Source organism: Corvus hawaiiensis, chromosome 2, assembly GCF_020740725.1.
Source record: "Corvus hawaiiensis isolate bCorHaw1 chromosome 2, bCorHaw1.pri.cur, whole genome shotgun sequence".
Taxonomy (NCBI): Eukaryota; Metazoa; Chordata; class Aves; order Passeriformes; family Corvidae; genus Corvus; species Corvus hawaiiensis.
Genome location: NC_063214.1, coordinates 20,215,754 through 20,234,071, shown reverse-complemented (window position 1 = coordinate 20,234,071; position 18,318 = coordinate 20,215,754). Strand labels below are relative to the sequence as shown.

The 18,318-nt window shown below is 37.9% G+C and overlaps 1 protein-coding gene across 1 annotated transcript in view; it reads right to left on the bottom strand.

Annotated features, from left to right (window-relative positions):
• Positions 1 to 5,876: 5,876 nt before the first annotated feature.
• Positions 5,877 to 18,318, bottom strand: part of LTN1 (listerin E3 ubiquitin protein ligase 1) — a 33,538-nt gene continuing 21,096 nt past the window's right edge. Inside the window, exons 20-30 of the mRNA XM_048293780.1 lie at positions 16,316 to 16,451; positions 15,100 to 15,244; positions 13,815 to 14,028; positions 13,303 to 13,540; positions 12,421 to 12,495; positions 11,410 to 11,596; positions 10,797 to 10,968; positions 9,262 to 9,482; positions 8,546 to 8,740; positions 7,730 to 7,897; positions 5,877 to 6,935 (exon numbers count right to left, since the gene is read on the bottom strand). Coding sequence (XP_048149737.1) covers positions 6,873 to 6,935; positions 7,730 to 7,897; positions 8,546 to 8,740; positions 9,262 to 9,482; positions 10,797 to 10,968; positions 11,410 to 11,596; positions 12,421 to 12,495; positions 13,303 to 13,540; positions 13,815 to 14,028; positions 15,100 to 15,244; positions 16,316 to 16,451 — 1,814 coding nt within the window. The 3' untranslated portion in view covers positions 5,877 to 6,872. The remainder of the gene's footprint in view (positions 6,936 to 7,729; positions 7,898 to 8,545; positions 8,741 to 9,261; positions 9,483 to 10,796; positions 10,969 to 11,409; positions 11,597 to 12,420; positions 12,496 to 13,302; positions 13,541 to 13,814; positions 14,029 to 15,099; positions 15,245 to 16,315; positions 16,452 to 18,318) is intronic.

Below are 18,318 nucleotides of genomic sequence, written 5' to 3'. Positions count from 1 at the left end.
ATCAAGGTACCTGGCCATCATGTGCATCTGTGAGGTCCCCAGCTGGGGAGCTGGTAGTCATACGATAACCACAAATTACATAACTTGAGTTTTTGTGCCTTGCTTTCCCACTGTGAAGTCAGCCTTTTAAATGTGACTTTCTTGAGAAAACAGAGGGTCTACCGAAGCTACCACTTCTCCAGAAAACTAAGACTGTCAATGAGTAAGGCATGGACAAAGGAAGCTGCAAGCTACTAATTCTTTTTTTGCAGTATTAAATACATTTGAAATGGCATTTCCCAAAAGTTCTCAGCTCTGTAGTATTTCTAAAACTTCAGTCTAAATTCCTGATGTAAAATTTACATAGTAGACTTCTGTGCATTAACAACTTAAATAGCTTTACTATCCTTCCCATAATCCAGAAACACTAGAAAGTAGGCAAGTTTCTCATTACATACCAAAATTCAATAATCCTATCTCTTTTACTGAGAGAGATATTGTTTTGGAAAAGATTGCATGAGAGAAAATTATTGTAGCCTCTCACACTTCAACCAGAAATCTATGATGTGTTTTACTGCCTAGGGGCTCACTCATTTCATCTAATCTTTTAAGAGGCTTGTATGCTGTGCAGGTTGCTTTGGTGGGAGTAACCAGTCACGCCTCTCCCCTGCAAGAAGAGATTGCGGTGAAGCGCAGCAATGTGCTTTGCTGGCATTAACAGGCCTTTAGTTCCACAGATTTCACTATTTTTCTTCCACGTTGGTTTGTGGGTTTGAGAGCTGTACAGCTTTGTTTCTGTTCTTTGGGCTTCCTGTATGATTATACCTGTACAGAATATTTGATGTAAAAATAGCAAAAGAAAGACAAGTCATAGGAAAATATGTAATATAAATTGGAGGCCTTTGGACCATGTCTTAGGGAGGCTGTGCAAGTGCTGTACATCTCCCACAGAATGGGTCCTGACCCTATTTGTTTCCTTTTGTGCACTGTTGTGATTGCGTGGTTTCACTGTGATTTAACCTAGTACTGGCTCTTTTCAGTCATATATTGAGTGCACAAGGTGAATCAGGAGACTTCTCTCCTCCCACTGGTGTTGTGGTAGCCTGTTAACCCCCTAATTCTGTGAGGCCATGTTCCCCCTGTTCCCTGCCCTAGCCCTGGCCACTCCCTTGGTTTCTCCCTGTTTGTTCCTGTACCCCATTCCCACCCAGGGAGCGCCCTTAGGCCCCTGACAAAACCACCCCGCACCCAGACCACGTTGTCTCTCTACCTCTGAACATCACGGGGACAAGATGTGATTAAAGCCATCTCAAACCCTTATGAGAGATCCCTCTCGCCTCCTTTGCCATCCACTGCGTTGTAACACTGTTGGCTGCCAGAGCCAGATCAAGGGGCTGTCCGAAATGGACTCCGGGATGCGACTGACTGCACAGCCCTGGGTAACCCCCGCTGAGCTCTCAGGGAGCAGCAGCCTGCTAGGCAGAGTCTAGTGGTTACAACATGGTGTTCCGCTCCTTAGTAGGATGCTGCAACATGAATACATAAAATCAAAGACCACCCACTGAGCCTTAACACAACTGTCGTTGGGTGAGATATCAAATGTGACAGTGTTACTGAGAGGCGCAATGAGGCGATTGGGATGAATATGTAGCACCTAAAGTGACACAGTACAGTCCTTCCATTCACTGGCCCGTTTTAAAGCCAGTGGATGGTTGTGAAAGATTGGAAAGATGTCTTGAGACATTTTGAGATGCCTGTGTGGGGGAAGGGGCAGGTCAGGCCTTGCCCTGTTGGGGCAGTGCCCTGTCCCACACCTCCCACCCCTAGAGTCTGTGTCCCATCCCGCAGTGGTGCCAATCAGGGGCACAGCACACGTGATGCTCCCCACCCGCCTCTGGAACCCCTAACCCAGCTCCTGAGTAGCCAAATGACCAGAAGTCCCACCTGGAGGAAGGGCCCAGGAAGGCCAAGAGGTATTGAAGGCTGAACATGAGGTAATCACATTGTCTGGACCCTACCTCTCCTTGGAGTTTCTATCATCATTGCTACCCAGGAACTGGGAGCCATATGTATGCTTTTCTGTATCTTTTCTGACTTTCTCCTTCTTCTAATTCCCTCTTGGAATTTTGAGTAACTTGAAACCGAATGCACTTAAAGTTTGCTAAGCTGAATGGGCCAAGCTAATGCTTTGAGAGGTGTTTGATGTTGATTGAATGTTGCACTAAATCTTTTGTCAAAGTTCCTTGATTTTTCTGAAGTTGCCAGTAAAGTCTTTTGTGTTGCTTTGGCCTCTTGAGAATATCTTGTCGGTATTTCTCCCATGCATCTAACTCAGAGTACATGAACAATTGTGAGCTCTTTTAAAACTCTCATCAAATGAGTTGCTTGGGGCCTTACAGTGGTGGAAATAACATTTTAATTTCTTCCAAAAAGTTGTGATAACTGAGCAATGCTGATCTTCATGTGAAGAGATTATCTGCACCTTCAAAGGCACATGCTTTCAGTCATCACCTTTTGTTTCCCTGCTTCAAAAGGCACAGTCTTTTTTTTTACCAAAATGAATTTTTACCAAAATGAAGCCACCACAAGCTCCTGTGCCTTGCTTCTCAAGGCTCACATATTGGTAAGGTGCTGAGGTACTCCCTGTTTATCTACAAAAATCTCATCTTCCAAGTCAAACTGGGCTCTCTGGGGATCTGATTAAGTCAAGGCTCAGCCTTGCTGTACAGGTGAAACAAACCATGTTTAGATTTCACTAGCCTTCACACCTCTTGATGGTGAGACACTTCTTCCTCATGTGCTCAGTCTCATTCCAGGCCCCAGATGTCAGTTGTGGTTCTGGGACTGCTCTGAACAGACCTGGCAGTGCTTTTCAGCTGGCTGACAGAGTGAAAGCTCTACAGGCCCAGACAAACACACCCACTGCTGGGAACTCAAACCAGTAACCAGAAACCATCCTCAGCCTCCTGAATGTCTTTGGACTCTTCCCTACCTGTATTATGGTATGGGCAGAGTACTATGAAGTATCTTCAAGAACAATATTGTTTCACATGTACATATTCTCTGTAAGGATAGCCTTTCCCTCCTTCCTGCAAGGCCTATACCCAGGTCGTGTGAAGCCATTAGAGAAGGTTCATGCTTTTTGTTCAAATACATTTATGCTCTTCAATGAATGGCTGTTCTTGTTGTGCAGTTTAAGACCAATGAAGTGCAATCTGGATCAGAGAAACAAAGTGAAATGAAAAGAAATAAAAAAAAAATATAATGAAGTGAAAAGAAGGAAAATTAAGTGGAATGTAATGAAATGAAATGGAATGAAGTGCAGTGAAATGAACTGAAAATGAAATTTTATTAATTGAAAACTCGATATTTCATTTCCTTTCATGAAATGAGAAATCAAGGAATGAAGTGACATGAAAAGAAAGGAAATTATAATGGAAAGAAATGAAATGAAATGAAATTAATGAAATTAAGTGAAATAAATGAAGTGCAGTGAAATGAATCTAAACTTAATGAAATTATATTAATTAAAATCTCAAGATTTCATTTCCTTTCGTGAAATGAAACTTCTTAATTTCATCAAATGAAGTTTCATTTCATGAAAGGAAATTAAATGAGAAATCAAGGAATGAAGTGAAATTAAAGGAAATGAAATATAATGAAATGAAAGGGAACAAAATGAATTGCAGTGAAATAAACAGAAACTTAATGAAATTGTATTAATTGAAATCTCGAGATTTCATTTCATGAAATGAAGAAGTTACATTTAATGAAATTAAATGAGAAATCAAGGAATGAAGTAAGGTGAAAAGAAAGAAAAGGAAATATAATTAAATATTTTATAATGCTGTCTTGACTAGTTCTGTAACTGTTGTGATGCTTCTGTATGTTATAAACAAAAGTCTTTCAGAGCTTTCTCTCTTTAGGGCTTCCATCCTCTGATCCAGTGCACTGTACATGTAAGTATAACAGCACTTGCATATATATATATGTAAGTATAATTGTTGCATGCAATAATAAATAATGCTTAGCCCTCAGATATATATTTCTCATTTTCACATTTTAAAAACTATTCTTTTCACAAAGAAATATTAGCCCAATTCTATAGATACAGAAATCAAAGCAAAGAGAGCCTGTTGAGCATTTCTGAGATTATAGTGCAGCCTGAGGGGGAAGGGGGAGGCACCACCACAGAGCCTGAACTATTTACTTCACATTCTGTAACAAGTAAGTAGTGTCGTGACTAGAAATCCATTTTCCCATTTCTCAGACTAACTGCTAAACCTACACTTCTGTTTGCTGGGTTGAATCCTAAATTTTAGCCACTGACTAGTCTTACTGTGGTCTAAGATTAGTGACCTGGGTGGAGGCAGGAACTGAATTTTATTAGAAACCTGTGTATCTATTTATGCAGAACTAGCACTGAATTGGAAATCCTGTACTTCAGCTTTCAGACAACCATTAAAACTTCCAGCATATAATTCCTCCCCTCTGTAGCTATACTACATTTAAATGAATACCTTGAATCAGTGGTGCTCCTTTTGATGTAGTATCAGGCACTTTTACAGGTCCAAGGCATAATCAGCAAGTTTGTTTCTGTCAGAAGGAAATGGTGTCCTTCTGAACAGAAGGGTCTTTCCTGTGCTGGGTCCTGCACTTGGGTCACCACAACCCCATGCAGTGCTCCAGGCTGGGGCAGAGTAGCTGGAAAGCTGCCAGTTAGGAAAGGCCCTGGGGGTGTTGGTCAACAGCAGCTGCACATGAGCCCAGGTGTGCCCAGGTGAGCAAGAAGGCCAAGGGCACCTGGCCTGTACCCACAGTGGTGTGTCCAGCAGGACCAGGGCACTGACTGTCCCTCTGTACTGGGCACTGGTGAGGCACCTCCAGTCCTGGGGTCAGTTTTGGGCTCCTCACTACAAGGGCATTGAAGTGCTGGAGCACGTCCAGACATGGGAATAGAGCTGGGGAAGGGTCTGGAGCACCAGGAGCAGCTGAGGGATCTGCGGGGCCTAAGCCTGGAGAAAAGGAGGCTCAGGGGGAACCTTCTCACTCTCCACAACTCCCTGACAGGACAGTCGAGCCAGGTGGGCTCCCAGGGAACAAGGGACAGGACAAGAGAAAACGGCCTCAAGTTTCCAACGGCACCAGGGGAGATTTAGATTAGGTATTACGGAAAAAGGGTTGTCCAGCTTTGGAATAGGCTTCTCAGGGAAGTAGCCAAGTCACTATTCCTGGAAGTGTTCAAAACCCACGTGGATACAGCATTTGAGGACACTGTTTAATAGTGAACATGGAGGTGATGCTGGGTTGATGGTTGGACCTGAGGATCTTAGAGGTCTTTTCCAACCTTAACAATTCCATGATTCAAGGCATGCTCTTACTGTCCTGAAATCTTCTGGGCAGTACCGTGGTGACTGTATTCCCTTTTACTCCCTTTTACAAGGAGGATACTACTATGGAGTAATCTAGATGAAGAGTACTCATCCATGAAAAGGTATTAAGGCATCTGCCTTCAGATCAGCCACTGACCTTGCAAAGAAGTAATTTAGAATAACCAAAGTGATGAAACAGAGGCAATGCTGGAGTTTTAGCATCAGTAACTATGAAACAATACAGCTTGTTCCCTACTGTCTTTTCAGTTAGACATTTTCGATAACAGTTTTAAATCCCTTCCATTCTCTCCTACTCAAAACAAAAGCTCAAGGAATTTCTCCTCTCAAAGACCAGCATTACCTGTTAAAAATATAGACTTCAGTTATCAACAGCTAAAAATCTAAAAAAATAGCTGTTGAGGTACAGCCAGCCAGTTGAGCATGCTACAAACTCAGCATCTGAAAATTTATACTACTAATTTCTAAAAGTTTATCACACACAGGAAGAGACAGCAATCCAGAGACTACAGAGATTGACAAAATTTATTTATTTATTCCCCACTTTTACTGACTTTTCAAAGAAACCCACCGCAAATACCATCCAAGCTGGAATATACTAGTATGCTACCACTGTTAAAAAAAAAAAGGCATGAAAAAAATGTACAGTTGAAGGCTATTAAATTCTGATGCATCTGCATGTTCACTTAAGAGTCCTTATTATTCTAGGACAGTGGAAGTACAGTGGACACTCAGTGATAGCTATTTTGCCAGCTCATGAAGACAAACAAGGACTGATCAGTGTGTCTGCCTTCTCTTTAAAAGCCAATCAGCAATAAATAGATGGTGTCATTCATTGTCATGCAGGAATGATTGTGGTCTCTCTACTTAGTGGGGCTTCTGGGTTTTCATGATTTTAGGCTACTGGATGGTTGAGGAGTTTTGGGAAAAAGAAACTTTGAAAGGTGAAAATTCAGTTTATTACAACAGGCTATGTTTAAATTTTATGCTTTAACAGATTATCAGCATAGTTTCATGCCTTAATGTCTAACAGCAACGACATTCTTTTTTCCCCCATAAAAGGGGCTATTATGAATGCATTATAATCAAAAATCAAATCTTTATACCACCTATGTTATATTCAGATGTCATATTAAGAGATATCATCTGGGTTAATTACATAACACCATGTTAGAATATGCCTAAAATAAGAGGTTTTAATCAACTATGATGTGGCTTAAACACCACTTTTTAGACATAACTCTGCATTATTTCTGAAATTTTTAATATATCTTAAAAATATACCAATTAAAATAAATTATTGTTATATATTTCTTTGTATCAAAGAAGAATCTTCAAACTTACAAAAAGCCAGTCCAGAGGTAAGTATGTGTCATACTCCACTAGTGAAGAATTTAAAGTAACTGACATTATTTCCAAATAGTCTACTTCTTTCAACATACAGTTTATTGCCTGCTCTTTATTTGTTATTTAGCTCACAGAAAGAAGAAAGAGCATTTTGTTTCACAAGAATGTCTCTCGACAGAGCGGACAGGTGGATTTGTTGCTGGATGAAAACCATTTGTACTGAAAAAGAGAAATACAGCTGTTTAATATACAAAGGCAAGCTGAGTATCAGAAACACTAGCAGATCATCAATAATAACCATTATTGCCAGGGATCTATGTTGTTAAGCTGCACCAGGGGAGGTTTAGACTGGACATTAGGAAGAAGTTCTCCACAGAAGGAGTGATTGGGCATTGGACTGGACTGCCCAGGGAGGTGGTCGAGTCACTGTCCCTGGAGATATTTAAGAAAAGACTGGATGTGGCACTTAGTGTCATGGTCTAGCTGACAGGGAGGTGTTAGGTCATAGGTAGGACTTGATGATCTCAAAGGTCTGTTCTGACCTAGTTAATTCTGTGATTCTGTGAATGTAACTATCAAAACATTAACTATACTTTAAAAAACCCAGCAAGAAACAGTAAAAAAACCCTTTTCACTCATGCATGTATGCATGTGTATATGTACATATGTATTTGCACACACACACATTAGACACACATCGTGTAGCAGCTCCTCTCTCATTACCTGCCCTTATATCCTAGTACAAAATCTACAGAAATAATTTATGAGTTCAGGTAATCCCAGATACTCCAATGACAAAGGGGAAAATTGTTGGTACTACAGTAGAAGTTTCTGGTTTAAACTATATGGACAGCCAGGCTGGATGGGGCTTGGAGCAGCCTGGTCTAATGGAAGGTGTCCCTGCCCATAGCAGGGGGTTGGAACAGATCAGCTTTAAGGTTCCTTGCAACCCAAACTGCTCTACAATTCTATGATATTTTGCGTACTTAAAAAGATTTACTCCAGGTACTTACCAAGCAAGCTGAATGAAACTTCTTCTTGCATGTTCTGCAAGCTTTTTTGGGAAGAGAATAGTTTGAACCATGAATGACTGAAAAACAGATCATGCAATCTTCAACGCCTTCAAAACGTTTATCCACATTATTTTTCCACAAAGATAAGCCTTCCATAATACTTCCATTCTAACAGAGGGAAAAGAGCTGTTAATACCATAGAATTCCTTTGGACTATTCCTGTTGTAGTCATAAAAACATGAAGGAAACAAAGCCTGAAGGGTTTATAATCTGAAATTACATGCAATACATGCAGTGCATAATTTATAATACTCTGATCTATAGAAATGGGAGTATTCATCAGAGCAGGAAGAGTGTATTCAGGAGAACTTAAAAAGGGATTTTGAAATTTTCAATCACTGCTTTGTTTTGTTCTAACCACAGATGATGCAATTTCAGCAATCATCAGTCTTTTAGAGAATTCTATGGACTGAGTTTTTGGTTTGATTTTTATTGGTGGTTTTTTTTTTGGGTTTCTTTTCAAATTAGAGTTGACATGGTACTGCCACACAGGACAAACACTGGCCCACATCTTAAGAGATATAAATTTTCATCTTGGGCCCTGGAATTATCAGGACCTTATAGGCTGATCATTTTACCACTGTTTATGTATCTGGAGAAAAGCAGATGATAAGAGTGACCCAATTCTATGAAGGCCTTTGCGATCTACTGATGAGGTCTGTTACACAGATCTATACAGTACTCCATTACTACGAATATCTTTCTGCTATAAGGACTTCTTCAGTTTTCTAAACTAGGAGCTTTCTTTAAATTCACCTGATGTGTAAGATATGTGCTTAACTGTAGCATCCAATTGCGCCACTGCTGTACAGCCACACCAACCCTCTTTCCACTCTCAACTGTTATGGATCCCAGTGGATAATTTGATGGAAGCTGTATTATTAATTCAATAAAGATATCATCAACGGAATAAGTTGCAATGACCTCTCGTGCTGCAGACCGAGCTTTTACCTTTGAAAAAAATACACGTATTAAAAAATGCCACAGAGAGATACTAACCATCTCCAGTCTTTGTGTGTGTGTGTGTATATATATATATAAACTATAAATACATTATTAGACATATGAAATTATTTTCTTAGATCAGGTAAACGTTTTTTCAAAGAAAACAAAAATCTACTCATATCTTGGCAAACTAAAAGAAATTACCAGCCAGTTTTAAATCTACTGATTACATTTTTTAATAAAACAAAAAAAATAGCATATTGATAGCAGTACCTTCCACTTACTTCCTCAATTTCTCCAACATCCTAAAACCCATTCTTTCTGTTTTTTCTAAGCAGAATATTAATAAACATCAATTTAATATATTGATACCAAGCAGAATTATGTTTAATCAGTCATTTAGAACAACAAATTTGCAATCGTATAAAACACTCGGAAGTACAGTCCAGTTCTGAAAAGCAAAATTTCTTGAAACGTTTGCAAAACACCCAAGCAAAGAAAAAGAAAGGACAGAAAGTCTTACTCACTGTCATGCCGTTAAATAACTGTGTGCTAGTCTGAACGGAAGATATTTCCTGGGAGGAGAGCACACTGCTGACATATTTGCTTGTGAATTTATCCACAACATTGAAGACACGCTTCTCACAGCTATTCCACCACAGCCTCACCATGGCTGGCAGGTCTTTCAGCGTTATATGGTACACAGAGCAGGCCAAGTGTGGGATCTGGGATGACAGCACCCCTGTCCCTGGGAGGGAAAAAAAAGGTGTTGAAATACTCTTAGTACATTAGTCACGGATGATGGTGCCTCCACACCACATACAAAAATTCTGATTCCAGTATAAGTGTGGTAACTAGAATTTCATGTACATGTTCCTATTATTGCTATTCTAAGGGCTTGTTTGACTCAGCCCTTCTTCACCAGGCTGGTTTTTTTGCTCCTTAGCATGACAGTCCATACCTTGGAACTCACCTTCTAATTTAGAGACTGAACTCCAAATGGACACCAGAAATCAACCATAATTTTATATTGTAGAAATCAAAGAACATTCACTTTGGAGCACACAAACAGTAAGATGTTTGGAGGACAGCTGAGCTTTGCAGGCATGTATAGAAATGGCCTCAAGCTCCCCTAATAGAGGTTCAGGTTGGATATTAGGAAAAAATTCTTTGTTGAAGGAGTGGAAAAGCACTGGAACAGGCTTCCCAGGAAAGTGGTGGAGTCACCATCCCTGGAGGTGTTCAAAAAACAAGCAGACAGGGCACTTTGTGATATGGTTTAGAGAGCACAGTGGTGTTCAGTCAAAAGGTGAACTTGGATGATCCCATAGGTCTATTCCACCTTAATGATTCTATGATGAGATAAGGGAAATCTTTCCCTTGGGATGTCATGTTAGTAATTCTTTCTTACTGTCATCCAGATAAATTGTTCTGCAACATATAGTGATGTCCAAGCAAAAAATTAAGAAATGGAAACTCCATTTCCTTGCTTATACCTGCATAGCTACATTAAAAAAAAAATTAATGAAGGGACTTCAAAAACATTCTGTTTTTCATGTTTCTCAGCTAAAGAAAGCAGCATATCTTCTCTCATCATCACTGATTAACTGGGTCTTCTGAACAGCATGACAAAAACAACACACAATTTAACATCTCAAACATTTAAAAATATATACTAAAATATTTTCTAATATTTTGAATTTCTATATTGAAATACAAGAAAATACAGAAATCTTATTTAGTATTAAAAAAATATATCTAGAAGCAATGGTCCCAGAATAGATCCCACATTTTTAGTGTTTTGGAATCTTCACATTCAGGATTCAATAGTAGTAATGTATTATCCCTGGGTTTTGTTTTTCTTGGTTTCTCTGACAAACATGTCAACTTTGGTTAAGTTTCATATCGGGAGTGTTAGCCAAAGATTTTTAAACACAGGTATGTATTTGTCTCTCTGTGTATTTGTTTTATAGGTAAGATTTTCTAAATAAGTATTTTTAAGCAAAAAAGCATATTTAAATATAACAACTCTCTCAAATGCACAAATACAACCTTTACTAACCTTTGACATCTAAATGAAGTTCTTCTGTAAAGAAGGTTTTTGTGTCCTTATTCGGAACTTCTGAAGTTGGCCCAGAAAAGACAGGGTTTTCAGGCATAAGCCTGAACAAGTGATAAAGCAGTTTATTCAAGCTTTTAGTTCTTCTAAGATATTGTGAGTAGAGAACTCGCAGCTGGTAGCATTAAAAAAAAAAATCACAAAAAAAACACAACACAGTAAATACAGCTTACTCTGTAAATAATACAAATATATCCTTGCAGGGAGGAAGAACAACACTGTGATTCAGAACTAGTGTTTAGAAGAGAAGTTTAGTTCTCTGCACCATTTTGAATGATTAGAAGATTACAATATGTACCAATCTTGTTTGAAAATGCAAAAAAGAGTCATCTTTTAATGAATCTTACTTCTTCATTGCTCTAATTTTACCATCCTCAACAACAGTGGTGCAGAAGTCTAAGTCTATTGATGCTTTCAGAATTCCACTAATTTCACAAAAACAAGGAATAAGAAGTTACATAATTAAAAGAATAAAAAGGCTGGTGAAACTTCAAGATTGAAACTAAGTAAGTAGATTAAGAAATTCAGTTAAAAAGAAATTACTCTGAATATATACCTGAGAAGAAGCTGCTTTAAAGAAAGCTAATGTTAACTTCCAAGTGAGAAGATATCCTAGAACAAGGCAGAACTCATCGCTCAGGGGTTGAATAACTGCAAATTCTCCAACCGGAATGCATTCCAGGATGTTTTCTAGCAAGAGTTCTTGAGTGGCCAGGATAGACATAAGAGCTGCTGGAGGTGATCTGTGGAAAAATGTTATCTGGAATAGTAAACTCAAATCTTGTGCACAGCATGAACTGAATTTATGTTCATAGCCTTCCTAAAACGTCATGAAAGTAAAGCCATGCACGCAGAACATAAAATGAGCCTTTCATTATAGGAAAATTTACTCTTTTTAATTTTTTTTTTCCCCTGAAAGAGGTAGTTGGTTTTTTTACCTTCTTAGAAGACAAATTTAAATTGAATGCTGATCACTTCATCTGGAAGTGGTCTATGGCTGAGCTCATTTAACCTACACCATGGATAGCTGCTTTGCTTGCTTTCTCTGGAGTCACACCAACAAAGGAGCAACTGAACAATGATCTCCTAATCACTGTTGGCTCTGGGTTGAAAAGCCTTTTGCAGCTCTGCAGTTAGGAAAGGTATTAATCATTGGGCTGAGGTTAAAAAGGAATTTTAACCAATTACCACATTCCCTCTTCAAACTACAGGCTTCACTGGATTCAAGTTGTATAAAACACACAGGTTGATTTTGTTCAGTTTCAAGTAACTTAAGTTAACTGTGCAGATGGACACATTCTGAATACAAGCAAAAATCTGCACTTAGTCCAGCAACTGCACCTAAAAATAACTGCAAATACTGTCTCCAGTTTTAGTGCAAAGGCAGATAAAACCAAAATATTTAACATTTTAAGTATTTATTACCTTATTATCATAGCCATGCAATTTTTTTTCTTTTAACCTCTCCTGGCTGACAGCTACTCTGCTGCAAATTTCAATCTTAATAAAAACACATTTTAAAAATATGGAAAACAGGATTATAAAAAGTGAGGGAAAAAATACACACAGTGCCAATTCCTCCTCTTCATCACCATAGGACTTGAGATCTTCATCATCAAATTTAGGCAATTCAGGCATTAATCTGTAGAAATATGGAAAGGAAATCAGGTTTAATTTTTAAATAATTTTTAATAAACTATTTTAATATATGTGATGCATCGTTCTTTGCTTATCAATGTCAACATTACTGACAGGCAATAAAATAATGGCAATTATTCTATAACAACAGAATCTTTAAGAGACATGTCACCATTGCAAAGATGGTTCATGAGTGACAGCCAACGAGCATGTATCTTTGCTCACTTCTCTTTCCAGACCTCTTACTTTTCCTGAGTCATGCTAAAATAAAATTCTCTATCAGAATAAAGCTATTGCAACTTTATGCCTCAGTGTAAGTGAAAGATAATGGTGGCTGGCTTAAGCCACCTGCCTTGCACTCTGCATTTTGGAGAGTCAAATGCACATAATATTTTTCAAATTCTGTATTGTCTCTTTAGGTATCAGAAATATGCAAGAAGTTCACAAGAATATTACCTATTTATATTCACTTTCTTACCTAAATTAGTGAAAATAAAAACGTCATACTAATTAATGGTAGTGCCAGGCCCAGATCAAACCTGGAATATTTCTGTTTACATTTTAGGATTCTATGAGTGCTAAAATAAGGGCTAAAAATAAACACCTTTATTAAGTCTACTAATACAATTAACTTTAGCATTCATAGTTTTATATAGTGTCCTCCAAAAAAGAACACAAACTGTCCAGTTAAGGATTTTCTCCCATAATGGAACATGATTTTGCTACAAGTGCATATTCTATAATACATTTTAAAAAAAAAGAGGCAGGAAGGTTGAGAGGTGACAGGAGTGAGAAATGTGTTGCTTCTTACTTATGCAGCATATGGTAGACAGAAACCTGTACAGGTCGAGCCCGGAAAAGCAACAACGGACAGAGTGTGTTCAGCAGAGTCTGGAGTTTATCTGGAAGATTTGTCTTCTGGCCTGCAACAAACTTCGGTGGCAGCTTATGGTTTAACAACTGGTCCTTTGAGATGTAAGTCAGAGCTTCACCCAAAGATGTTAACACAGAGTTCTGAAAAGAGCCGCCTGATGCATTTTTGGTTTCTCCTATTTAAAAGAAGACAAGCTGTGATGCAGAACGTATGGATGATACCATAAACAAGCTCTGCCGGAAACAGCTCAAGACTGCACTTGGCAGGTTCCATCTTATCTTAAGAATCTCTGTGTTACATGCAATTACTTTACTAATTAGCATGTAAGTGTTAAAAAAACTGAGTTGTTATAAACTCCATTTACATAATATTCCTGTAAATTCAAAAATGTGGTCTGTTCAGTTCTATTTCAGAACAGCCTGGCTGTTGTCCCCTTGTCATATACTTGCCTGTGATTTTCACCAACAAAGGTAGCAGCAAATTGTGAATTCCCTCAGAAAAGAATTCTTGCCACTCACTGACCAAGTTCCTAGGAAGATTTGCAGTACTGTCAGGAGTTGCAGCCTCAAAGTAAGCGCTAAGGGCAGATGCCAAGTCACAACTGACACAAGCAAAAATCTGCACAAGTGGGACATGGTAAAGCAAACGGCTTTCACTTGTTGTCTAGGAGGAAATAAACAAAGAGGAAGATTCCTTAGCCATAAATTTGCTTTAAAATATGTTTCACATTTCCATCTACACCAGTAAGTGTAATTTCAAAGACGATTCAATTGCAAGAACTATTTGAAAATTATTTGGGGCAGAGACATGTTTAAAAATAGGATTTGTACTTTAATAAGACTTCCTGAAATGAATTTCCAAGTGTCACCAATACTTAGAACCATGGATTGTTTCCTTACAATGACAAAAAGAAAATTCAATTGACAACATGCTACTCAAAACCGGAACTTATTGAAGTGGCTGTCAGGAGAACATTTCCTCTCCCCCAACACAGCTGCTTTCTTTTTATTTTTGTTCTAACTAGTTGCCTCAGAAAGGAGTATCATTATCAATTAAAAATACTCCCTACTTAGTCTACACAACAAGATTTTCTTAAAAGTTTGCTGGTTTTTTTGTTTTAAATAAAATACATAGTTCTGAGGCACAATAGGTAAGATTAATCCTGAGACCAAGAAAGGTCACATGAAGTTTCCAGCCTGCCCTTCTAAGTGCATAGGTGACAGAGAGTGAGAGATTCTGTATCTTTATTTGATTAATCAGGAAGTAGTCAGCTGACTACTGACACTACTGACCTATTTCCTACCAGCATTAGAATATAACTTTGATGTTTCATGTGATCAGTTAGATACTGAAATACAGACACTGCTTTTTACTCAGTTAATTTTGATGTATCATGTTAGACTGTGTCTTGAAGGAATATAATTTTTCAACATAGAGACCTACAGCAGACATATTTCAGAATTATTCTCCAATTACCAGTGTCATTATTAAATATCATATTACTTGAAGAGTGAGCTGATTTTATCTCCAAACACAAAGAGGACAGTATTATTGCTTGTGCTTTTAAACCACATTTGACCTTTCTCCAAAGTCCAATATAAACAGGATTTTGTGCAATTCTTTTTAACATTGTGTCAAGTATTTGGTATGCTGAGATTACTACAGTGTCCATGTGATATACAGGGAATAATCAAGAAGGTAAGTACATTAAAAGTGAAAATGCTTCCATATTACCTCTAACCAAGCCAGCATGGAGCACATCAGGAAGTCCCACTCGTTATCAGCCAAAGGAGCTGTGGAGTATTTCAGCAACAAGGGAAGGTAACGCATCATCTCAATGTTGAAACCAAGCAATTGAGCACTTGTTTCTTTCAGATTGCTGTAATAAAAATACAACCAAAGCTTATATAGCTAGATGTTGTAGACATGAGTATTTATATTCTTTCCTTCACTCCTCCCCACAGAACCACCACGCTCTGCCCTATGCACTTTTGATTTTCTGTCTTTCAAAGGCAGAGTGCTACATTAGCTGCCAAGTTGAAGTAAGATTCCTAAACTACAGATTCATAAATTTGTACAATTTACACATTTGTTCGAGCAATATACTTATATAAACTACAAAATTTAGCAATTTTAATTAAATCAATGCAAGAAAAATAATCATTTTAAGTTAGTGATTTAGGAAAAAATATTAGCACTCAAGTGTCCAAATATTATACATTATAGGTTTAGATTACTAGGAAGAAATTCTTCCCTGTGAGGGAGGTGAGGCCTTGGCACAGGTTGCCAGAGGAGCTATGGCTGCCCCATTCCTGGAAGTGTTGAAGGCGAAGCTGGATGGAACTTGGAGCAACTTGGTCTAGTGGAAGATGATCCTGCCCATGGCAGGGGGTGGAACTGGATGAGCTTTGAGGTCCCTTTCAACCCAGACCACTCCACAGTTTTAGGATTATTTTGAAACTTTGTTGCCTGGATTTTTCTCACTATAGTCAAGACAAATAAATCTCAGTATATTTTCACTCCTTGCTCAAAGATTTACAAGTTACATTTTTGGGTCCAGAATTTTAAAAGACAGACACTTAAGTTTGGTATGCAAGTTTTCTTCCTGCTGCCAAAATAAGCAATCAGAACTTGGAACTGAATATCCAGCAACAGCTACAAAAGCTGGTCTGTTCTGAATGCATTTGAAAACAGCTGACATCTTTCAAAAGCTCCTTAGTTTCCCAGCCTTCAACCACCCAGGTAATTTTCTGCAGCATGAGTTTGTAAATACCTAATAAAAGAGATATTAAAACCATGGGTCCTACAAAAGCTTAAATATGTAATATTAGAGCAGTAGACAGCAGTTGTACAGATTGATTTTGTTTGAATTAATTACTAGTCTGTATTTTTTAAACTTTTGTCTTAGAAATAAAAAAAAAAAGTCAAATTATCTCGAAGTTGCACCCACCAGCTAAAGAGAAAGCTGTCCTCATTATCATTTTTCCAAGATATTATGATTTTCAGTATTGCAGGTAGTAGATGATCACAATCAATACTTCTATCCTTCAAGCAGGAGTTCAAAATGGAAAGACACCCAAATGCTCCTATGACATAATAAAAACGTATACTTCATAGTCTTAATTATCAAGACAAAACAAATATTAGAATGTGTGTCAACAGAACTTAACTTTAATATCATATGACAGTTTGGATAATACCTAAGGTTTCTTCTTTGAGCACTTAACCCACAGATGTCATTGTTAAATTATAATAATATATCCAATCCAAACTTATAAAAAAAACCACCTAGTATAAGATTAAGTGATAGTTCATAAAATTTTAAAAAAGGAAAAATACCTGCTAAGATTGGAATTTCTTTGTGCTACTAAAAATACAGCATGCTAAGCAATAATTTGGACAGATAATTAATACAATGCAACTGAAAGTTGTGAATTCTAATATTATTGGAATGTTAATTGGAGTCCTAGTTGGAATGTTAATTTTTACTTTTAGAGTGGAGTACAACTGTTGCATTAGTACTGTTTACCATTTTTAAGAAGAACTGTATTTATCTATATTTCTTGGAGAAAATGAACATTGCCAACAAGCACATTGACAAAGAAATAAGGTAAAGTATCACATATGCATAGCAAAACCAACCAAAGCCCTGCTTCACTTAAACAACTTTAGCAGCATTTTCCCGATCTGAAAAGAAAGAGACCATTGGAATGGTAAGCCTACAACCTACTACTTAATGTGAATTTGGACATACATATTCTGCTCAGGAATCCCTAGAAAACTGAGAAGTAGTAGAAGGGAAATTAGATTACTAGGAAGAAATTCTTCCCTGTGAGGGAGGTGAGGCCTTGGCACAGGTTGCCAGAGGAGCTGTGGCTGCCCCATTCCTGGAAGTGTTGAAGGCGAAGCTGGATGGAACTTGGAGCAACTTGGTCTAGTGGAAGGTGATCCTGCCCATGGCCTTTTTTACAAAAGAAAAGGCCTCCACAACAGAGGAGGAGTGAGGATTCTTCCATTTTCTTCTGCTTAAAGTTTCAGAGACACATTTGTTTGCCTCACTGGTTCACTTAAAAAGCCAGGAGTTTCCATCTCTTTCAACTACGATGAAAGAGTAGGAAACTTTCACAGTAGAGATTTTTAAGATTCCTCTCAATTGCTGCATGACACTAACACTGACAATTTTCATACCTGAAGAACACCCATTTGAAGAACTCATCTGAAATCCTGAGAACACTGCCAAGGGACAGACGCCCACAGTTTAAAGTAACCAAAGATGGTCTTTTTCAATTTAAGTACACACAGTTCTGTTACAAAACCTACACTTCGGTTTTCATATAGACTGATCAATAAGAGTGTGTGCAAGAACACACAAAAGCAGTAAGAGACAAAAACAGAAATTACTTTCCTCTTAAATGGCATCTAATTCATACAGATAGAAGGACTGTGTGTGAGCATTTCCAAATAATTTTCTTGAAAAGCAGCAAGTTTGTGAAAACATAGACCCAAATTAAGTGGCTATAGTTAAAGTAATATTATCGTACATCTCAATTACCTCTTAAGTAATTTTCCACAGCTGCAGACAGTTAATCTAGTGCAGTTTTCAGTTGGAGGAGCTACTCAAAAATTATATGTAAACTGTGAAAGAATTCTTGGCAAGGCATCTAAAGACAATCATGAGCAGTTGACAATAGTAATAATTTTGCATGCTGTGTAAAGCCTAAATGGTTCATGGAAAACTTTCATATTTACAGATGTGCTTATATAAGATAGATCAAACTAGAAGTACAGCAACATCAAGATGCTTTTAATAATATCAGCCTAAATCTTTTAGTTCTAATTTTGTACCTGACAGCAGAGCTTGTACTCTCTGAATGACACAGAAAACTACTATGCCAAACAGTCTAGAAGAAATAGGCAAACTGAGAAAGCATTTCTTTCTAGGAAAAGCAATAT